Genomic DNA, 22,054 nt, shown 5'->3' with positions numbered 1-22,054 from the left:
TACTGTTTCCATAACGAATTTTTCATTCGATATCACTTAATTCGGATAAAAACATGTGGATGGAAACATGGATACTGAAACCGAACATTTTGGAAAACACCTGCCAGGGTGAGTTTTTTAAAGGGGCCATGACATGAAAATGTTAGCATTGCCATTTTGTAGGTGTGAGCAAAAATTAGGTCATTGAAATTTGGCCCTCCTTATGATGTCATAAGGAGATCTTATTATAATAATTCCGCCCCTTAATATGCACCATCCAACCACAGCACTGCCATTTAGTGCAGAGAGAAAGAGGGAGAGAAAAAATAATTGACAGCACAATTTAGTTTGAATTGCATTAAGCCACCATCATTGTGATCAGTGTTTGCACTTCATCCGCTCATTTGCATTTTAAAGGACACACCCAAAACGACACATTATTGCTCATACCTACAAAGTGACAATGCTAACATTTTCATGCCATGGTCCCTTTAAGAAACGCCGGTTGCGGTTTCGTGTAGATAGTAAAACCGGGGCTTTTGCCTTGCGACGTCACTTTTGTTAGGCTTCTGATTGGCCAAGGTGGCTTTACGATTTGAGTTATATCACCGCCTGCTGGTGTGGCATGCTCTTGATAGCGCATGATCATGTTTTTTTGCGTGTTCATGTAGGCGGAGATTTCTTTTAAACTGAGCATGTGTGGAGGGAATTTTTTTTAACCGCAGGAGGAAAAACTCCGGTTATAAAAATACATGTGTCCGTATGGACTAGGCTAAGTTACAGATTGCATTACAGGAACATTCAAATTATTAAATGGTTTTACTTCCCTTTCATGGCGACTTTACGTGCAGAAAAATGTATTAACTAAACGATACATAGGCATTGGCAATGGTTAATGCTATCAATACGTTTTAACATTTCTTAAACAGAAACGGGCCGCCCACCAAAACATGATACATTTTTATTTCATTATATGCATTCTTTACTTACACTTAACTCCAGAGCTTTCCAAGAGCAACTTCCATCGTGCAAATTCATCCCGAAGCTCTTGAAAAATGATGAGCTCTGAATTACATTTAACCTCCTCCCCGTTTGCCAGGTTTAATGTGTCCTGAGTGAATGCTGTAACTTTCTAAATTCAGGGGATGTGAAAGACATCAGTGATTAAGGTTCAATTATTCATTAATATACAGACACATATATACTGTGGTTCTGTCTCTTTTACTAGTTATACAGGACGTTTGGAATAAGAAAGAGCTGAGCTGAGTCTACAATCTTATTTGCATGATTTTGGGCCATGCAAATCACACTGTAAATAGTAAAAGTTGGGTCAACTTTAAAAAAATACTTTAATTGATAAAAATGTAATATTTTTCAAACTAAAAGTTACCAAATGAAGTATTCTTTTAATTTGATCCAACTTTTACTTTTTACAGTGCAGTTGCGCTCAATCCTGCCTATTTTCCTGCAAAATATAGATGCAACCCTAAAAAAGCATGTTAATCAAAATGAATGTGGTTGGAACTAAACTGTTCAGGAAGGTAGATCTCAAGGAGCAGCAGTGGTGGCTGGTGACTGCTCATCCGGGGGGCGCAAATTCAAAATAAGTGTTCAGAGTGTCATGTGTGTTGCTCGTGTTTTCAAAATATGTGTTTGTTGCGTCATGTGAACCATGTGCATCACGTGTTTTGTCAAAATAAGTGTCTGCTGCACACGCGTCAAAACCGTTTATGATAAAAAGAGACGCTTACGTTCACAAAATACACGCAAGACACTCCCTTAAAGGCGCTCTAAGCGAATCTGTGTGATGTTACTTTTTGTTGATGTTTGAACTGTTTTCAAACAAACGGAGCGTAGATAACTCTTCCCCCTCCCTTCCGTGCTTTCATGAACGCGCCTAACCCCCACCCCCAAATCCTTCTTGTCGTTTTTTGGCTGGAACACTTTGTTATGTTTCGTGGTGGTAGGTTTGGCCACTTTGTTTTTATTGCAGTTTGTGAAGCCTGGGCTGTCTTCAGAGATTGCGTTTTTTTACAGTTTGATCAGCAGACAGGCAGCAAGCAGATAGTAAGGAGATGTTTGGTGTATGTATCAAAAAATGTTTTATGGTCTAAAACGCGTGGATTTGCTTAGAGCACCTTTAACAGTAAACTCTGATTATGCGAGTATCTGGCAAACAGGAGCGTCTCTTTTATCATAAACCCTTTAGACGCGTCATGGAGCAGGCACTTATTTTGACAAGACACGTGATGCACACAGGATCCCCAGATAGCATGCAAACCATTGAAACAATGTTAAAAACAGTTGATTTGTCAATGTTAACTGCATTGAATCAATATCAGGTTTGCATCCTCCATTAATATTGAAAAAATATTGAGATTTCAACAAATCACCATTATTGTGATCAGTGTTTGCTTTTGTTGGGTCCTTGACTCTTGTCATTCACCAAGTTAAATCTTTCTTTTCTTTTTTTGTGTTTTTATGTGTTTATGTAGAAACACATGTGCATTGGAAAAGAAAGATGTGTTTCAAAGTTAAGTTAAAACTGATTGCTTTTTGTGAAGAAGTCAAGATTATACAAAATTAAGATGCTATACATGATTATGTTGATTCATTTTTTGACATTTATAATTGTTTTGGTTTGTAAATACATTGTGACAAGACAAACTGAAAAATTGCTGACACATTCAGACATCATTTCTCACGCTACAAATCTCAACAATGGTGACAATCATCAAACAAATTCATATAAAACGATCAACTGCAATGCATGCTGGGAGTTATAAATTAGTTTAGTACTACGATGATACCCAGCATGCATTGCAGCATGAAGCTTTCTTTTGTTGATCGTCACCATTGATGAGATTCATAGACCGATTCATGATGTCAGAGATAGATGCAGTAGCTTAACTTTTTAAATGTGTTTAAAGACCTTACACTGTTTCCAACTAGTACTGTAAAGTCAGTTTTTTTGCATAACTTTAACAGTAGTTCATTAATATCATTTAGGTATACAAGAATTAAACTACTTGATAACATTAGATCTTTGTTTTCTTTGCAATAGCAGATGTATTTTAAAACACTGCTTCAGCAGCCAAAGAAAACTTACCATTAAAACACAAGAGTAAAGGGCCCAACTAAAGCAAACACTGATCATGATAATGGTGATTTGTTGAAATTTCAATATTTTCCAATATTAATGGAGGGTGTAAACGTGATGTTGATTCAGTGGTATTGACATTGGCGGGTCAACGATTTTTGGCATTGTTTCAATGGTTGCATGCTATCTGGGTAATTACTTCCTGTTGCAATACATTCTAAAAGTAAAAACTAGACACATTTAAAGCCAAGACCCCAAGTTTTCATTTCATGTAGGAATTACTGCTGAAAGATTTTTTTAAGATGAGCAATTCATGCATGGGTTAAAATTGTGACAACCAACCCCGGTCTCCCCTACTCACATTTTAACGAGACGGGAAGAAATAGATGCTGAGTCAAGTGTGTACATTCATTATGATCCCATCAAGTGATCACGGAAAGATAACTGTTTTTTTTTTAATAAGGAATAACAGAGATTGGAAGGTCGCTCCAGAGAGACACATTGAATGAGAATAATGGGAGTGTTAGTGGCAATTTGTAAAGGTTAGAAAGAGTTTTAAATTCAAAAACAAACGTTGCTGTTTTTCATCCCGCATGTTCCCGACAGCCCCATCCAGTTGGCAAGTTTTGGTAGTTTTTGTTGGGTATATTACTGATCATATAGGCCAGTGCTTCCCAATCCTGGTCCTCGAGGCCCCCCTCCCAGAAAGTTTTAGATGTCTCCTTATTTAATGAGTTAAATCAGGTCTTTTAAATAAGGAGACATCTTAAACTTTCTGGGAGGGGGGCCTCGAGGACCAGGATTGGAAACACTGAATTATAGGCTACCGTATTGATATTACACTGGATTATTGTCCCCATATAAGATTATGATGACACCGTTTTCACTTTTGGTTTTGGTTCTATGGTTGACTTTCATTTCTTCAGTTAACTTTCGTTTCCTAATTAAAAGAGCCCAGGTGCAATTGTTCTCGCCGCGATTGTTGTGAAAAACAACACTGTGATAAATAACTGGGGCAGATTAAGGACAAGCAGAATACATCATTTTAGATTCGGAGTCTGTACCTCACTATATTAATATTAAGTCAATTGTGGCAAGGCAGAGACCAATGAGAAGAGTGTACATCATCTCTGTTCTTTACTTCTGTGTTTTTATTATGAAGATTCAAGCGAAGACTTTTTGCCACTACAAAGTCGCCAAGCTTCCATTGAAATCAATAAGATTGCGTCGCTCTACTGCTAGTCGCTGCTAGTCGGAATGCAGCTTACATAGGTGGTTCTCAAACTTTTTTGGCATGCGGCCCCCTTGTATACAATGCATCCCTACGTGACCTCCCAAAGAAAATGTGTGACATTAAAAATTCCAAAACTTAATATTTGAATTAAACAAAACATATTAAATTAGTGCTGCAGCCTAGTGTTATAGCCTTATTTTAATTACACAGAATTTATGATAAATTAATTTATTATTATAAAATGTCATAAAACAGGGCACACCTAGCACCATCTCAGGGCCCCCAGATTGAGAACCACTGCCCTAATTTATCAACACTTTACTGCCAAAGAAATCCTGTAGAGGGGGGTGTTTATCTAAAATCACAGTTGGTTGGTTAAACAGAAGAACACTGATAGGTCATATAAACTCAATTAGAAAAAGCATTTGGACCTCAAATGTAAAGCTTGAATTCTAGCAAACATTTAGGTTTATATAACATTCAGTTAAGTTTAAACTAATGTAATGTAACATTTTTTCAATGTCATCTTGTCAGACACAAATGACTTTTTCACTGCACAGTCATCTGTTAAAATGCTTCTCTGACGATAATATGCAAAGTTATGAGAAAAAGTATTTCACCTGTTTTTACTTTTTTAAATACAATAATAAAATTAAAAAAAAAAGATAAAGTAACACTTAATTAATCCCCATCAGAGAAATTTTGGATTTATTTCTATTTATCTTTTCTATAATTTTTCACTGTAATTTTTAAGAACTAAAACACAACCCATCAAAACATGTAAACAAATGTCATTTGTTTTTGGCCAATGGCCCTAACTTGTTATTCTTCCCCATTAATTATTTTACAACAATTAGCAGCTCCTAAAAGTTAATGGGAAAAAATATAATAATGCACAGATGTTGTAAATATTTACTATAAACATGAAACCAATTGTTTACTGTTGATCTCTAACAATAAAACAAAGTTGTCAAAGAAATATTTAAATACATGTTGGTCTTTTATATGGATCATTAAACTCCACATAACAAGAACTTCGGTGTTTATCATCACCCACCTCTGAGATGTTTATTGATCAGTGCACGGCATTCGTCTATGAATGTTATTACAAAGGTTGCTATAAATATTTTTCAATTTTTTCCATTACATCTGGAGTGTTGAAAAGCATCGTTGTAATGTTATTTGATGTGTGGCTTAATTAAACATTTGCTGGTTCTCATAGCTCAAAGCTTAGCCCAATCCTCGATATAAGGCAATACAGATGTTAGTACCAACATGGCTTATGCATCCAAAAAATAAAAAAAATAAGTTCACCTTAAAATGATCTCTTATAGCTTAAAAGGTAGAGCATTGTATTAGCAGTGAAAAACTCAAAAGTCGCTTTTCTTAATTCATCTGCAAAATGCAAATGAATAGAAACTTTAGCTCTGTAGTTTTTGATGCAGTCTACTGGAAACTATTTTGTATTGTGTTTATGACATTTGTATTTTAATATTTTTAAGAGATTTTTTTCCTGGTTAATCCTTCTGTTCGCTGCTGATAAACAATATATCTATCTCTATATGAATTCCAGCATCTTCATAGTCAAGCTGGGATTTTACCCTTTAAACGTTTTCCTATATCTATCATTTATACAGATATGTATCTCTGAGGTATCAAATTGTATTATTTCCCTACAAAGGTATACTTTTTAGAAGGTTACAACAGCGTTAGTACTTTTCTTACTGGATTACAGTGTTAAATTTATTGTTTTCTTGGGAATAGTGAACATCTCTGTTGGCTGCAAGTCTATTTATGGAGCAAATGATCTACTTAACCCTAACCAGAAAATATCAAATTTATATATCAAATCAAATCTTTATTACAATGTTACATTGTTTTAAACTGGCTTTATATGAATAAAGAAATCACTATAATCATAAATTATATACTTAATCATTATATACTAAACAAAGATGACAATAAATTGGTTTGTTTGGCTATTCATTATATTCAGGATTTATACTGTACTCAGAGCTTTTGTTTCCAAATGAATCTTCTGACTACGCCAAAAGGTTAAATCCTACATATCCGAGGTTTATACTTGGTTAACTAGATCTTTCAGTTTCAATAAACCCTAAATATAAGCATTACAACACATTAAGACAATGATGTTATTCTGATGAAAATTGATGTTTTTTGATGACCACTTATTTTGTGTCAATCGTTTAGTATTTTTATACTCCCTTTGCAACGTCTGAAATGATACAGTTACAACGACGAGCCCTGTGTAAATGTAGACTACACTTTTATGAGGTCAGATGTTGTGCAATCACTTTCACAAAAGCTAAAAAGTCCAAAATTACATAAAAAATACACTGGGAGTTTTTAAATATAATGTAAATACACTGTAAAAAAATTCTGTAGAAATTACAGTATTAATTGGTATTACTGGCAACTAGCTGCCAGTAACTTACTGTAGATTTTACATTCATGTTATTTACTGGCAACATTTTGTTCAAAGTTAAATGAACATGAAACATTTTCAGAATTTATCTTCTACAGTAAGTTACTGGCAACCAGCTGCAAAATTACAGCAAATTTTTTACAGTGTATATTTTGGGGCCTACAGTTAATACCCAGATTAAAAGGTGCTGCTGATGCATTGCACATACAAAATCAATATGAAAATGAAACCTCAAATAATTACAAAAGGTTTAATTGTACTAAAGCTGTAACTCTTTGGAAGAAATCTGGCCATTTTTCTTTTATAATTAGTGATTTTTCAGGACTGTTTTTATTGTTTTGCATAAAAAGGGGACATATCATGAAAATCTGACTTTTTTATGTCTAAAGGTGCAGTGTGTAAATTTTAGTACATCCAGTGGTGAGGTTGCAAATTGCAACAAACGTTTCAGTCCACCAGTCACCGAATCGCATAGAGAAGCTACGGTAGCCACCACGGGACAACCGTGTCATCGTTGGAGACAACTTAGTAAAAAAAAGTTTGTCCGTTAAGGGCTTTTGTAGAAACAAAATGGTGACTTCCATGTAAGGGGACCCTCTAGATAAAAACGTCTCATTCTAAGGTAATAAAAACATAACACTTCATTATGAAAGGTCTTTTTACACCACTGATAATATAGTTATGTATATATTTTATTGCATTTCTGTCAAGAGATCCTTACACACTACACCTTTAAGTGCTATAATTGGGTCCCCACTGCTTCTATCAACCTAGAAAATGTAAAACCCCAGTAACTGAGTTTTTGTAAACTATTCTCTGCAAGCACGTGAAAAATGAGCTCATTGACATTTGGCTCCCCTTGTGATGTCATAAGGGGATCTTATTATAATAATAACACCCCTTAATCTGCACTATCCAACCACGGCACTGCCATTTAGTGCAGAGAGAGAGAGAGAGAGAGAGAGAGAGAGAGAGAGAGAGAGAAAATAATTGACAGTGCAATTGAGTTTAAGTTTCAACAAACCACCATCATTGTGATCAGTGTTTGCATTTCATCATATGCATCTTAAACGACACACCCAAAACGGCACATTTTTGCTCACACCTACAACAGTGGCAATTTTAACATGCTAAATAAATGATCTCTATGATATTTGTATATATGTACTCTGGGGACACCAAAGTTTTGTTTTACATCTTAAAAAGTATTGTGATATGTCGCCTTTAATATGTATCAGTGTTAAGATAATGTTATCTCAGTGTTATTGCATAATAAGCACATTTTTAAAAATTATTTTGCGTTTTTGTAGGCGACTCGACCTGCAAAATCCTTTATATTATGTCATGAAGTATGCTGTTGATGAAAGACTTGTGAAAATTATCCCATAATGCTGTGACATTTTAAAATGTAATGTGCTAAAAATACAGCAAACAAGATGTTGTGATGCCTCAATCAGGTTGACTTCTGTTACTTTAGTACAATAAGATGTCGAAACAGGATATCATAACTCAAATTGTGCTTAAGTACACCGTATGAGTTGCCTGTGAATCTGATGAGTGTTACTGCTCAAATCTTTTCCCATGCAAATGACCTCCCCACCGTACACACATATCTTCCCCTCATTGAGTCAAACTTCCTTCCTTTTCCCAAATGCTTTTGTATGGCGAGCCACCCACTTATTAAAAACATGCATTAGGTACTTGTTTATAGACTGAAAGGCTGCAATAGATCACATGCAGCGTTCTGCAGATACGTGACAATTTATGTTACGGGAAAAAATCATGACATTTTAAAGCCTTAGCAATGAGATTATCAATGCGCAGTTCAAAGTTAATATCAAAAAAAGGTCAAATCAACGTTGACAATAGAAAGAACATTGGCCTGAGCATCTGGCCCTCCTCAAGGGACATTTTATCATTAAAGTTGTCAGCTTAATCAGGAACGAGTTTGATGAACACCAGCAGTGTTGTTTTTCATTTGTTGTTCTTTTTTTAAAGGAAACAGAAATGCATGATGAACATTTTTATAACCTTTGTCATTAGCTGTAGCATGTTTGAAAAACGACATAAATTATGTTGTGTGCTGACCTTAAAAGCATGCCAAGTACTGCATGCTTTTCTTTGCCCTTTTTGTGCTTGTTGCTTTTTAAAAATAACTAATGTTGGCAATAGTGCACCAGTTGCCTTTCCCACAATCCATTATGAAAAACAAACACTGTGACAGTTCACTGTAGCGCATCTTATCCCACGTACTTATTTTCAGCTTACTTTTGAGTGAAGGTCCCTCGGTTGCCAGTACTCATAGATGATGGCAAGCTGAAAATGGGCACCATGACATACATCGAGAAGCATGAAACAGCCTCACCCATGCTCGCCTGCTTGATGTAACCCGCAGAGACCGCTACTCCATATTCTCCCTCGTGTTCAGACTTGTTGCTACCTCCAAGCTAAAACATCTTCCTCAATGTATACATTTGTTAGGTCACTTTGTGAAAAACCCTTGGGTGAGATCACCATTTTTGGCACGATGCTGTCTATACGCTTGAACGGGCTGTATTATTTTTACTTTTCATCAGTTTGCTAACCACACGTTTTGGAACATAAAAAACGGAATTCTTTAGCGGTGTTATATGTTTGCTATATATGATTTATGCAATGAATATGTAAAGTTGTGCATTAAAAGAATTCTCAGCAGATTAATCACTGTTATACTGTCATAAGTCATTTGCTATAACAACTGCCAGTCTGCTTATGTTGCTGTCTGCGCTGTACTATTGAATAGTCTCATATTGCATGGCGAAGAACAGATGTGTACTGCTTTGCTTAAACTGTTATAACGTCTGAAAGAGTTTTTTATTTCTTAGAGAACTTGGTTTCGTTTCGTTTTAAAAGACTACATGTACCATGGTTAAACTATGTTTATTGTGGTAAGACATTTACATTGAGGCATTTGGCTGAAGCTTTGTTACATTTAAAGATTGTTTTTTGTATTTTCTGTAATGGTGATGTTATGCTCCTTAAGAACTGACATTAGCAGTTTTTAAAATTTTTAAAAACTTTTGAAGTTTAAGATAAAATGAAAATGGCAAAAAGTTGTTTTTTCTCTGTACAAATGGATTTGTTGGTTTAACTTAAAAAAGTAAGTCACCTGGTTGCCTTAAAAATGTTTTTTTTAAGTCAAGATAATTTACTCACCACCATGTCGTCCAAAATGTTGATGTTTTTTTTTGTTCAGTCAAGAAGAAATTATGTTTTTTGAGGAAATTTTGAGGATTTTTCTCATTTTAATGGACTTCAATGGACCCCAACACTTAAGAGTTTTAATGCAGTTTAAAATTGCAGTTTCAAAGGACTCTAAACAATTTTAAACGAGGCATAAGGGTCCTACCCAGTGAAACGATTGTCATTTTTGGCAAAAAAAATTTCACTTTTAAACCACAACTTCTCCTCTTCCTCCAGCTGTGTGACGCGCCAGCGCGACTTCACGTAATTGCATAATGCCGTGGAAAGGTCACGTGTTACATATGAAACGCACACTTGTGGACCATTTTAAACAACAAACTGACACAAGGACATTAATTAGTATCATTCGACATACAACAATGTCGGAACGGTCCTCTTTCTCCACACTTGTAAACAAGTTTCGATACATCATCCGTGACCTCTTGATGTGATGACGTATTACGTGAGGTCGCGCTGGCGCGTTACAGGACCGGAGAAGAAGAGAGGTTGATGTTTAAAAGTGCTATTTTTATTTTTCTTGTCAAAAATGACAATCGTTTCACTAGATAAGACCCTTATGCCTCATTTGAGATCATTTAGAGTCCTTTGAAACTGCAATTTTAAACTGCATTAAAACTGTTAAGTGTTGGGGTCCATTAAAGTCCATTAAAATGAGAAAAATCCTGGAATGTTTTCCTGAAAAAACTTTTTTTTTCTTAACTAAACAAAGAAAGACATCAACATTTTGATGGCATGGCATGGTGGTGAGTAAATTATCTGGATTTTTTGAAAGAAAATGGAATAATCCTTTAAAAATATAAAAATATTGTCAACTTTTTTTTTTTTTGAGTTAAAATACCTCAAAATGTTAGGGCAATCAGGTAACTTGCTTTTTTAAGTTGAACCAACATTTTTTTACAGTGTGCTCATTTTTTACAATTTATTTTGTAGGTGCTTTTATCCAAATTTTCCTGGGGTTCAAACCCATGAATCCTGAGCTTTACAGGGGGAGCACAACATTTAAGCATATTCCCATTTATATCCATTCAATTTTTATTAAATTAACTATCAATAATAATCGGTGTTACCATCTTTGAAAACCAAAAGTTAAAGTAGAATACTCATCGAAATACTTATTGGCGAATTTAAAGGGGACATTTTACAAGACTTTTTTAAGATGTAAAATAAATCTGTAAATATGTGAAGTTTTAGCTCAAAATACCATATAAATCATTTATCTAAATAATTTATATAGTATGTTAAAATTGGCACTTTGTAGGTGTAAGCAAAAATGTGACGTTTTGGGTGTGTCCTTTTAAATGCAAATGAGATGGTCTCTGCACTAAATAGTGCAGATTAAGGGGCGGTATTATACCCTTCTGACATCACAAGGGGAGCCAAATTTCAATGACCAATTTTTTCACGTGCTTGCAGAGAATGGTTTACCAAAACTAAGTGACTAGGTTTATCTTTTTCATATTTTTTAGGTTGATAGAAGCACTGGGGACCCAAATATAGCACTTAAAGATGCAGTGTGTAAATTTTAGGGACATCTAGTGGTGAGGTGCTGGTGAATTGCAACTAATGACTCAGTCCACTCCTTACCCCTCGTTTTTAATCACATAGAGAAGCTACGGTAGCCACCACCACACAAACATGTCATCGGAGACAACACAGTAAAAAAAGTTTGTCCATTAAGGGTTTCTGTAGAAACATGGCGGCACAAAATGGCGACTTCCATGTAAGGGGACCCTCGATATATGTAGATAAAAACGTCTCATTAACAAACACATAACGGTTCATTATAAAAGGTATTTTTACACCACTGATAATATAGTTTTGTTTATTATTTTGCATTTCAGATCCTTCTAAATATTACACACTGCACCTTTAAACATGGAAAAAGTCAGATTTTCATGATATGTCCCCTTTAACTTATTGGCTAATTTACAATACAAGAAAATTTACAATACAATCCAAACAAAAAAAACCCCATTATTTGACTTTTCGCTCAATAAAGACATTTAACATATTTATTCACCCCCCATAGAAAAAAAAATCATTATTTGACTTTTCTATCAATAAGGTGATTTTACATCAAACAGTTATCTATTTAAACAACCTATACATTGCATGCGAACCCATTAGAGTAAATAATGAAGACAAGGCTTTTCCGTGTTTAATAAGTACAATAAGCCACATGTTTACACCACATTTGTTTTCCCCGACCAAGTTTGTAAACGGTACTAAATCACAAACGTCTGCCACGTCAAGACTATTTGGTGCATGTGGCAATCACCTGTTCACCGAGTACCAGATTCAGTGTTTGTGTTTGTGAAACCGTTGTACGACACACCGAAGAAAAATTATTTTCTCTCACATGAGATCCCTGCAAAGATTTGGCCGTGTGCCGGCTGTTTGACTTGCGTAGCGTGTAATAGCACAGCAAGATTGACAAATTCCCTTTGCCCGTCCTGGCTCTGTACTAAACACAATACAGAATGGGGCAGGACTTCCTCTATTGTCTGAGATTGGGTGTGGACCAGTGCTCTCCGTCGCCACATTGTGCATGTTTTCCTCTCGTCCCACTCTGACTTAAGAAAGCACAAGTGACTGCAGAAGAGTTCGGGTCCACACACACAAACACACACACATTATAGACAATGTTTTGTTTTCAAAGTTAATTTAAGAACACAAATTGATAAGTAGGAGATAAGCATTGATTCATATCTAAACTGGTGGCTATATCTGTCTTAAAGATTTGTTTCTTCTTTAAAAGATCCACCCACACCTCCAGGTCTCAAACTTACAAAACGTTAAAAGTTATCGCATTGATTTACATTTTGAAACAGAATCTCATTGGAAAATCACAATGCAATGTGCCAAATTGGTTGCAATACTTCATGCTCACATCCATATAAAAAAGACATCAAGTATAACAATAACACTGATGCCAAAACGCCATTGGATGTCAGGTGTGTAACAAAACACTGCTATTTCTAATATCTGTAATTGAGAGCTACGGTGATAAAACATTTTTACTGAATAATAACCTCAGTTAGGAAAAAAAAGGACATAGGAAAAGTCTCTTTTTACGCTGTATAGCTGTGGTCACTGTAAATTGCTGCATTCTTAAAAAAGAAATTTTACGATTCTTTAAAAAATTACTCTTTTGTGTTTCACATTAAAACAACAACCGCATATGGGTTTGTAATGACATTAGAGTAAGGAAAAACATGTCATAATATTTTCCTGTTTATTTAATAGCTTGTCAACTGGAGTAGCAATTACTCATAAATGTGGAGAGGCCGGTTTCTTTCATTAACAAGGTGTAAACCACTTTTTATTGTTCCCGCTTTAGTTCCTATAAGCATAAAGTTCATGCTACTAAACATGCAATGCCACACAAATGTGTGTGTTTGAGTTTGTATCTTAAACGCAGTCTCATTCGTATGTATTTTACGAGGTGGCCAATTCGTAAGACCAAATTCACATTTTATTATTGTTTTTGTGATGATCGTACATTTTTGTACGATTCACTTTGTACAAATTCATATGAATAAGCCAACTTGCAAAACACTTATGAGATCAGGCTGGTATCTCTTATGAAACTTTTTCATAATAATATAGTAACGATAGTTTTTTTTGTAACCACAAATTAACTATTATCTTGTGGTCCTGTATAGCGCAATGGTAGAGCATTGCATTAGCAGCATATAAGGTCATAAGCAGTGGCGGCCGATGACTTCCTTTTCAAGCGCGCATGATGCAAAGCTTGTCACAATATGTATTTAGCACGTTGTGTGTGTAGCTTGTCATTTGACAATATGTGTTCGGTGCGTCATGTATACATGTGCATCACACGTGATGTCAAAATACGAGCCTGCTGCAGATGCTTCAAGGGGGTATTTGATAAATGAGACGCTCGCGTTTGCCGGATACTCATTTAATCTCATGTGTAATCAGAGTTTAGTGTTGAGTTAGTGTCTTGCAAGTATTTTGTCAACGTGAGTGTCTCTTTTATCATAAACCCTTTCGACGTGTGTACAGCAGGCACGTATTTTGAAATGATGCATGATGCACATGGTTCACATGACACAACAAACATATTTTGACCAACATGATCTCACGGAAAGTCATGTTATAGTCACACAAAAAAATATGTTGGTAACACTTTACACGTATTGTAAAATTACAGTATTTGTTACAGTATTGATTACTCTTTGTTAATGTTAGTTAATAGAAATAAAGCTTTTAATTGTTTGTTCATGTTAGTTCACAGTGCATTAGTTAAAAAGATTTTAATAAAGTATTAGTAATTGTTGAAAATAATTAACATTCATTAATAAACATTAATAAATGCAAAGATTAATAAATGCTGTATAAGTGCAGTTCATTATTAGTTCATGTTAACTAATGTAGTTAACTAATGTTAAAAAATGAACCTTATTGTACACTGAAAAAATGATTCATTGAATTTAATCAATTTTTTTAAGGTAAGTGGTTGCAATCAATTTATTTAAGCTACATTTAAACAAAAGTTTTATATTTCATTTTACGTTACTAATCTTTTTTGTTTAAATGTAGCTTAAATAAATTGATTGCAACCACTTATCTTAAAAAAATTTATTAAATTCAATGAATCATTTTTTTCAGTGTAAAGTGTTACCAATATGATTAATTTATTCGTGTTCATGGCATGAAATTCAGCTTTTTTTATGCCTTGAGCACAAATGTCTTTTTTGTGTCAGTCGCACAAATTTCTATAAATAGTTTTTCGTGTCCGTGGCACGACTTTCTTTTTTGTGTCATTTTATGTGTTGTTTTCTCATTTTTTTATTCTATTTTTAAATCATTGTCGATTGGGGTTAGATTTGGGGTTTTGGTTAGGGTGTACTTTTTATGTATTGGTTTCTACATGTTTTTCTGCCGCTTTTAAAACTATTCTCGCCTGGAGTTAGGGTTTGGGTTAGTTAGGATGTCTATAAATGTAACAGAAAGTGAATCTAACCCCAAGCGACAATGGTAAGAAAATTAAAGAAAACAATAAGAAAACATTACATAAAATGCAACAAAAACGAAATTCGTGGCATGGACACGAAAAACTATTCATAGAAATTTGTGCGACTGACACGAAAAAGATATTTGTGGACACGTATAAATTAATCAATTAATCAATTCACACATGAAACACCGAACACATATTTTGAATTCACGCCCCCTCTGAAAAGAAGTCACCTTGATAATGCACTGTAAGTAAATGTATATGGCTTAACACAATAAAATCAGTTTAAAGTCCCCATGAAATTAAAACTGACAACTCTTATTTTTTATGTAATTTGCAGTGTTTATTATAAACAATTTATTCACGCAAGTTATTTTTTTTCATGTGCCCTCATAAACGTGAATCAAAATCTAAAAAATACTTCTGCCCTCTTGTGGCGATCATTCCCTGATGACATCAGCTAGATGGCTTGGGCGGAGCATCCGTTAACTCCGCCCCTTCAATCTGCTGCCAGTTCCATTTCTGAACAAAACACCTACTTTTTAATATCATCAAAGTACAGTAAAAAACACAAATCACGCACACTATTTTCCTTGTGTGATTTCCATTTCACTTCAAAATACATCACAATACAGTTGATCGCGACTTCTGGTTCACATGGGACTTTAACTATAGTATATGTAGTAAAATGCACACGGTTACCTGACAAATGCTTTTGCAAATGGCAATCAATATGCCAAATAACAGTTACTACACTTTTACTGTAATAAAACTATGTTTAATTTTCCTAAGGGATGAATGTAGAGAGTGAGTTACTGTAGAGTCTAAGTGCGTGTCTGCCCCTGTATGGTATTTGTTTGCATGCATATAAACACTGTTTATGTTCAGTCACAGCACATCATCACTGTAATCTGTATTCAAATGTGGGGTGAAAGGGGCACTTGTGCTTTAGGGCAACAGCTCTTTCAAACTGCTGAGTTATAGCGTCGGTCCATTAGCAGGATCCGGCAAATGCAGTCTTGAAATAATACAGCGAGTTACTCCTCTGGGGGAAATCCCATTTTTCCCGTTCACTCCGACGAAAGACAAACGCCGCACAGACTTCTCCGATTTTCAGGGGGCAAATAAAAACAACTGCAAACGATGCTAAACTGCACAATCAACCGCAAAAAAAGTACATTATCTCATCCACGGCTTCTCTGATGTTCTGACACGGGATCACCAACACACTCCCGACAAGGCTAAAAAGCTCAAACGGATGGGAACTCACAGTCACATTGTCAGGCCTGTCTCGGAGGAACATGGTTGAAATAAACCATCAGGAACTGAGACAAACACGGCGCGCTGTAATTTATGGCTGCTACGGTGAAAGCTGACTGGCCAGTCAAAGTGTAGCGGGCAGGGAAAACACAAGCTGCGAAAAGCATTTAATAACATTCACTCCCCAGTCGTTTGGAGGCTGCCCTCGTGACAGTGAAATGTTTTGTTAACCCCTTTGCACAAACGGAACAGTCTGAAACGATTTTTGTGACTTATAATTATATATTTTTACAGATATACACCAGCCATTTTTCTCTGACATGTTGAGAACGTCCCCCCCATACAAAATATACATTCGGCGTGAATAAATTGGAACCTTCTGGGCTATGAAACGGTCCCCTCACGGCAGGGCTGGAAATTCATTTACGTACGCAGCTCACCATGTACAGTTGCCACACAAGTGGAAAAAGGTATGTAAGTGCAAGTGTACTGCACAGAGACAAATAAGATAAGAAAAGCTAGTGTAATGCTTACTTAGCCTGTGAAATACCATAAAATTGTCACAGGACTTTACTTTGTTGTATGTGTTTATGCATTTGCATTTTATCTAAAGTAACTTATTACAAGCTTTACATTTTAAAATCAGTAGCCCTGTTTCCTTGGGAATCAAACCTGCAACCTTTGTGTTGCTAATGCAATGCCGCTTAATTAAATTAAGATTCAGCAAGATTTCAGTAATAAAGCTGTTATTTGGCATTTTATTCAAATTTTGGGTAAATCTTTTAGGGGCGGTTTCCCGGACAGGGATTAGCTTAAACCAGGACTAGGCCTTAGTTTAATTTGGAAATATAACTAGTTTTAACAAACACACCTTACTAAAAACATTACCTGTGTGCATTTTGTGGCAAAACAAAGGGCCCTGTTGTATTTTAAGATATGTAAGTGCAAGTTGTTTTCAGTTTGGACAGCTCTTAAAAATGTTTTAGTCTAGGAGTAGTCTAATCCCTGTCCGGGAAACCACCCCTTAATGTTTGGTGGTCACTGAGGATTAGAAATTGCACCTGAATGCTTGCAGGAAATTAGTTGCACTGGAACCCAGACAGCCGACGACACTGGGCCAGATCCTCACCTGATCTGCACCAGAGCTAGGGTCTCATTTATAAAACATGCGTACGCACAAAACGTGGCTGGAAACATGCGTACGCCACTTGCAGGTGATCTGTGATTCATAAAGGGAACATTGCTTTGTTTTATAAGTCTAATATTTTTTAACATACCCCATTTTTGGCTTTTGGGTGCACAGAAACTTTTGGTACACTGCAAAAAAATATATATAAAAAAAAAAAAATCTTGGTATTTTTGTCTATTTTTGATGATTTTTCTTGATGAGCAAAACGACCCAAGAATATAAGTCTAGTTTTAGACCAAACATATCAAATGTTAGTGATTTTGTGTATAAAACAAGCAAAAAAAAAATCTGCCAATGGGGTAAGCACATTTTTTTTTAAATTTAGTGTTTAAGAAAAAAAATTTGCTTACCCCACTGGCAGATTTTTTTGCTTGTTTTATGGACAAAATCACTTTGACACAAAAAACATCTTGATTTAAGAATTTTTAGATATTTGTACTGAAAACAAGACAAAAATACAAAGTAAAAAAGTAAATTTTTTGCAGTGTACGCACAGTTTTATAAATGAGACACCTGGTGACTTCAGCACGGAGTTGCAGATCTGGCCCGGAGTCTTCTGCTGTCTGGAAATGAAAGGTAAATGGGACAGATAGGTACAAACAGTAGGCCCAAATACATATAATATGGTTTTTCCAGCCCAATCTGATGGTAAGTTGTATTTTATGAGGTGGCTTATTTAAATAAATTCTTATAAAGTAAATCGTACAAAAACGATTATTAGAAAAAAGCCATAATGAAGCCCCACCCCTAACCCGGACCTAAACCTTGACTCTGACTTCACTGCACTGTACTGTAAAATTAAAACGTTGCTAATCTAAGTTTACCAGTAACTACAAACTTTCGTTGCGTCTGAATGCCTACTTTCCTACTACATAGTAGGCGAAGCGAGAAGTATGTCTAAATTAATAGTTTTCGAATGACCTATTACGTTTATTGGACACTTTACTATTCTATCACACTGCAATAAATGATTTTCAAGAAAAAAAATTGTCGAAATATCTAAAAATTCTTAAATTAAGATGCTTTTTCTTGATAAGCAAAACGACGCAAGAAAATAAGTCTAGTTTTTGACCCAAAATATCAAATTTAAGTGATTTTGTGCGTAAAACAAGCAAAAAAATCTGCCAATGGGGTAAGCAAATTTTTCCTAATTTTTTCAGTATCGCAGCAGTTTCAAATGGCTCTAAATGATCCCAAACGAGGCATAAGGGTCTTGTCTAGCGAAACGATTGTAAAAAAATTTACTTTTAAACCACAACGTCTTAAACTAGCCATGTGATGTGCCAGCGCGACCTTACGTATTACGTAATCACATCGAAAGGTCACGCATTGCATAAGTGAAACCCACACTTGCGGACCATTTTAAACAATAAATTGACACAATTAGTTTCATTCCACATAAAACAACGTCGAAACGGTCCTCTTTCTCCACACTTGTAAACACTGGAGCGGTAGTTTCATGTGTGACCTTTCGACATGATTATATAATACGTAAGGTCACGCTGGCAGGTCACTCAGCTAGTGCAAGATGAGAAATTTTTATTTTTTATTTTTGATGATGATCGTTTTGCTAGATAAGACCCTTATGGCTCGGTTGGGATTATTTGGGATGTTTTTTTATGAAAGTGAAATATTCCTTTTATGGAAAACAATTGTTCCTTGTATTTAAATTGTGGTCGTTTAAAAGCATCCAAGTTGTAATACGACAACACGTGTCACATGATCTATCAACATGGCGAATTTAGTACATTTAAATTTTATTCATACTACCCATATTCCTACTACCGTATTTTTCGGTCTATAAGCCGTGTTTTTTTTTCATAACTTGGCTGGTGCTGCGTCTTATAGTCAGGTGCGCCTTGTAAGTCAGTATGAATTCATTTTGACATTTATGAAGCAAAAGACAACTTTACCGTCTACAGCCGCGAGAGTCCGCCATATGCTGCTTCTGTATTTATGTAATTTAATATATTCAGTAGGCTAATGTGGAATGACGAGTATACGAACTTCACGCTAGTTGGCTTGTTCGGTTAATTAAGCCTATTTAACCTTCCAGGTAAGTTCTGTATGATATGGTTTATGGTTTAAATAACTGATACTATTACTGTAACGTACAGACATCTATCCAACCTGCTGTTCTGTGTGCTATTGTTTAGTTGAATAACTTGCCTTCCCAGATTAAATGTCTGTTCTTTGGCTTGGATTTTGTGAAATAATTTTCTAAATAAACGCAACGTATAGTCCACTGCGACTTCGATTTAATGAAGCATTTTGAATGATGTAGATTATATTCCAAAAAGTACGGTATATAGAGTAGGTACTTCATCTAATTTAGTCCATGCGGTTAGGATGCAGGGTTAGCTATATATTTAACCCTATATAGTTAGCATCTATTGAGCTTTTTTGAAGAATTATAAACTATACAAAAACTATAAGGTTTTAATTTTAAGACATGCCTCAAATTTTAGTAACAGTTGGATTTTTCAAACACAGCAGTCCTTACAAGCCTAACAACATATACACAGCAGCTTAGTGGCTTACAATAAACATATTTCTAAAGGCAACATGTACGTGCACACACACAAGTAAGTTATACTGCGTACAACTGTTGTGGCATGATGTCAGAATTGGTACTTGTATTCTTTTTCCTTCCCCCACACTTGAAAAGCCAGTCACAGGAAATCATGTTTTATATACTGATTTTTTTCCAGTCTCTCTCTCTCTTTCTCTCACCCTCACTCCCCCTTCCTCTCTTTTCTATACTCTTTAGTCACACACTCTTTTATCGCTCATCAATTACTTGACTTGATTCCCAAAACTGTCAAAATGTGTTTGGAGACATCCGCGGGGTGCATAATGTACATTAGTATCAGCTAAAGACATACTTGCCTTTATATGTCTCTTTTAGCTCTCCAAGACAAGGCCTTGTGGTGCATATTGGAGCAGCTCTGTTTACGTAACCCTGCCAGAACCGAAGATTACCGCTGGGTCTCCTTGTGGCGGATACACAGAGTGATCTCAGCCTTGGGCAAACCTAACAGGGGATCTTGGAGTAGAAGTGGACCCTACAAATGTGCCCATGCATGTCCGCTGTTGCGTGCACACACCCTGCCAGCGATCAACCTCTGACCCCACTGCCTTCTGGGTATGTCTGGAAAAACAAAGACTGGGAGAGCAGAGTCTGTTGGAAACATGGCACGCATGGATGATCAAAAGCCTGTCGAACACATGGAGGGAAAAATACCATGGTATAAGCATAGTACAAGTCTAAAATAAAAAACATGATATGGCAGTTTGTTGAATGTATAAAACTTAAAGAGCACCTATTTCATTGCTGTTATTTTGTGTATTTGGTATAATACAATGTGTTTGCGTGGTTTATTGTTTAAAAAACACAGGATTTTTCACATACCGCACATTGTTGTAGCTCCGAATATCCCTGTCTTTCTGAAATGCACTGATTTTGTACAAAGCTCATCGATCTGAAAAGCTCTGTGTCCCCGATTGGCCAGCTAATCTGTACTTTGTGATTGGCCTGAATACATCTGACGTCAGTCGGAAATGTGATGCTTCTTACAATGTTTGAAAGATTAGCTCACAATGCAATGCTAACAGGAGTTAACTTACAGGCTGAAGCGGGAGAAATAATGATAATGTCGGTCTTCTCTACATCACCAATCCCAGAAAGTAAACTGTTGCCTACAATCCGTGTTTGTTGTAGTCCAAGAAAAGAAATTTACATTGGAGACGATAACTTGCGTCATTGGTTGTGATAGGGTATGCACCTTTTGCGTATCATTAAAATGTACTTATACACACTTACTGTGGGTTCACACCAGACGCGAGTTTAACGATTTGCGCGAGTAAATTACATACAAAGTTGCTATCAGACATGTTCTCACGTGGAGCTATTTGAATGACGCTATATGGGCGCCGCGTTTGCCGCGAAAACACGTGCTATTCGTCTAAAAAGCATCTTCGTCCAAGTTGAAAATATTCGACACGAAGTTAAATTTCACGAGTAATCTAGAGCGAGTAACGTAATGCCCCACGTTTGGTGTGTACGTATAGCATTACACACCGAAGGAAATGTAAAATCGTGAATCAGAACATAGGTGCTCTTTAAGTTGGTTCAGGTGTGTTTGGACATTGATCCTAGCAGCTCTAAGGCCTTGTTTATCTCTTTTTATACAGAAACAGCATTTTTGTCAACAAAAACAAATCTCTTTGAAAACCCTTCACTGCAAAATCCCGGGAGTTAAATTAACACTGCTCAGTGTTTATATAGGTCCACTATTCCAGAGTGTTAAAAAAGTAACACCGGAGAGAGTTAAAAGCTACAATCTGTGACTTTATCCTCTCTATCACCATCTCTGTTTGAAACCTAAAATTGCATTTTACATCTTACTTTTACATCCTACTTGAGTTATTTTCTTAACTTAGGTTTAGATGTTGGCTGTTTCATTTAAAGTCACCATTATTGTGATCAGTGGTTGTTTTAGTAGGACTTGACTCTTGACTATTAGCTTGTTAGTTTTTTCTAACTGCTATATCTTAGTGTGTTTATAACACATTGTTATAGCAAAGAAAAGGTTAGTGTGTGTTTTGAATATTGATGA

At 35.7% G+C, this 22,054-nt stretch overlaps 1 protein-coding gene across 1 annotated transcript in view; it reads right to left on the bottom strand.

Annotated features, from left to right (window-relative positions):
• LOC129445028 (interferon-induced GTP-binding protein MxA) overlaps positions 1–22,054 on the bottom strand; it is a 45,103-nt gene that overhangs the window by 5,717 nt on the left and 17,332 nt on the right. The window contains exon 2 of the mRNA XM_073866360.1: positions 970–1,111. Coding sequence (XP_073722461.1) covers positions 970–1,111 — 142 coding nt within the window. The remainder of the gene's footprint in view (positions 1–969; positions 1,112–22,054) is intronic.

Source organism: Misgurnus anguillicaudatus, chromosome 3, assembly GCF_027580225.2.
Source record: "Misgurnus anguillicaudatus chromosome 3, ASM2758022v2, whole genome shotgun sequence".
Classification (NCBI taxonomy): Eukaryota; Metazoa; Chordata; class Actinopteri; order Cypriniformes; family Cobitidae; genus Misgurnus; species Misgurnus anguillicaudatus.
This window is presented reverse-complemented; position numbering and strand designations above follow the sequence as displayed.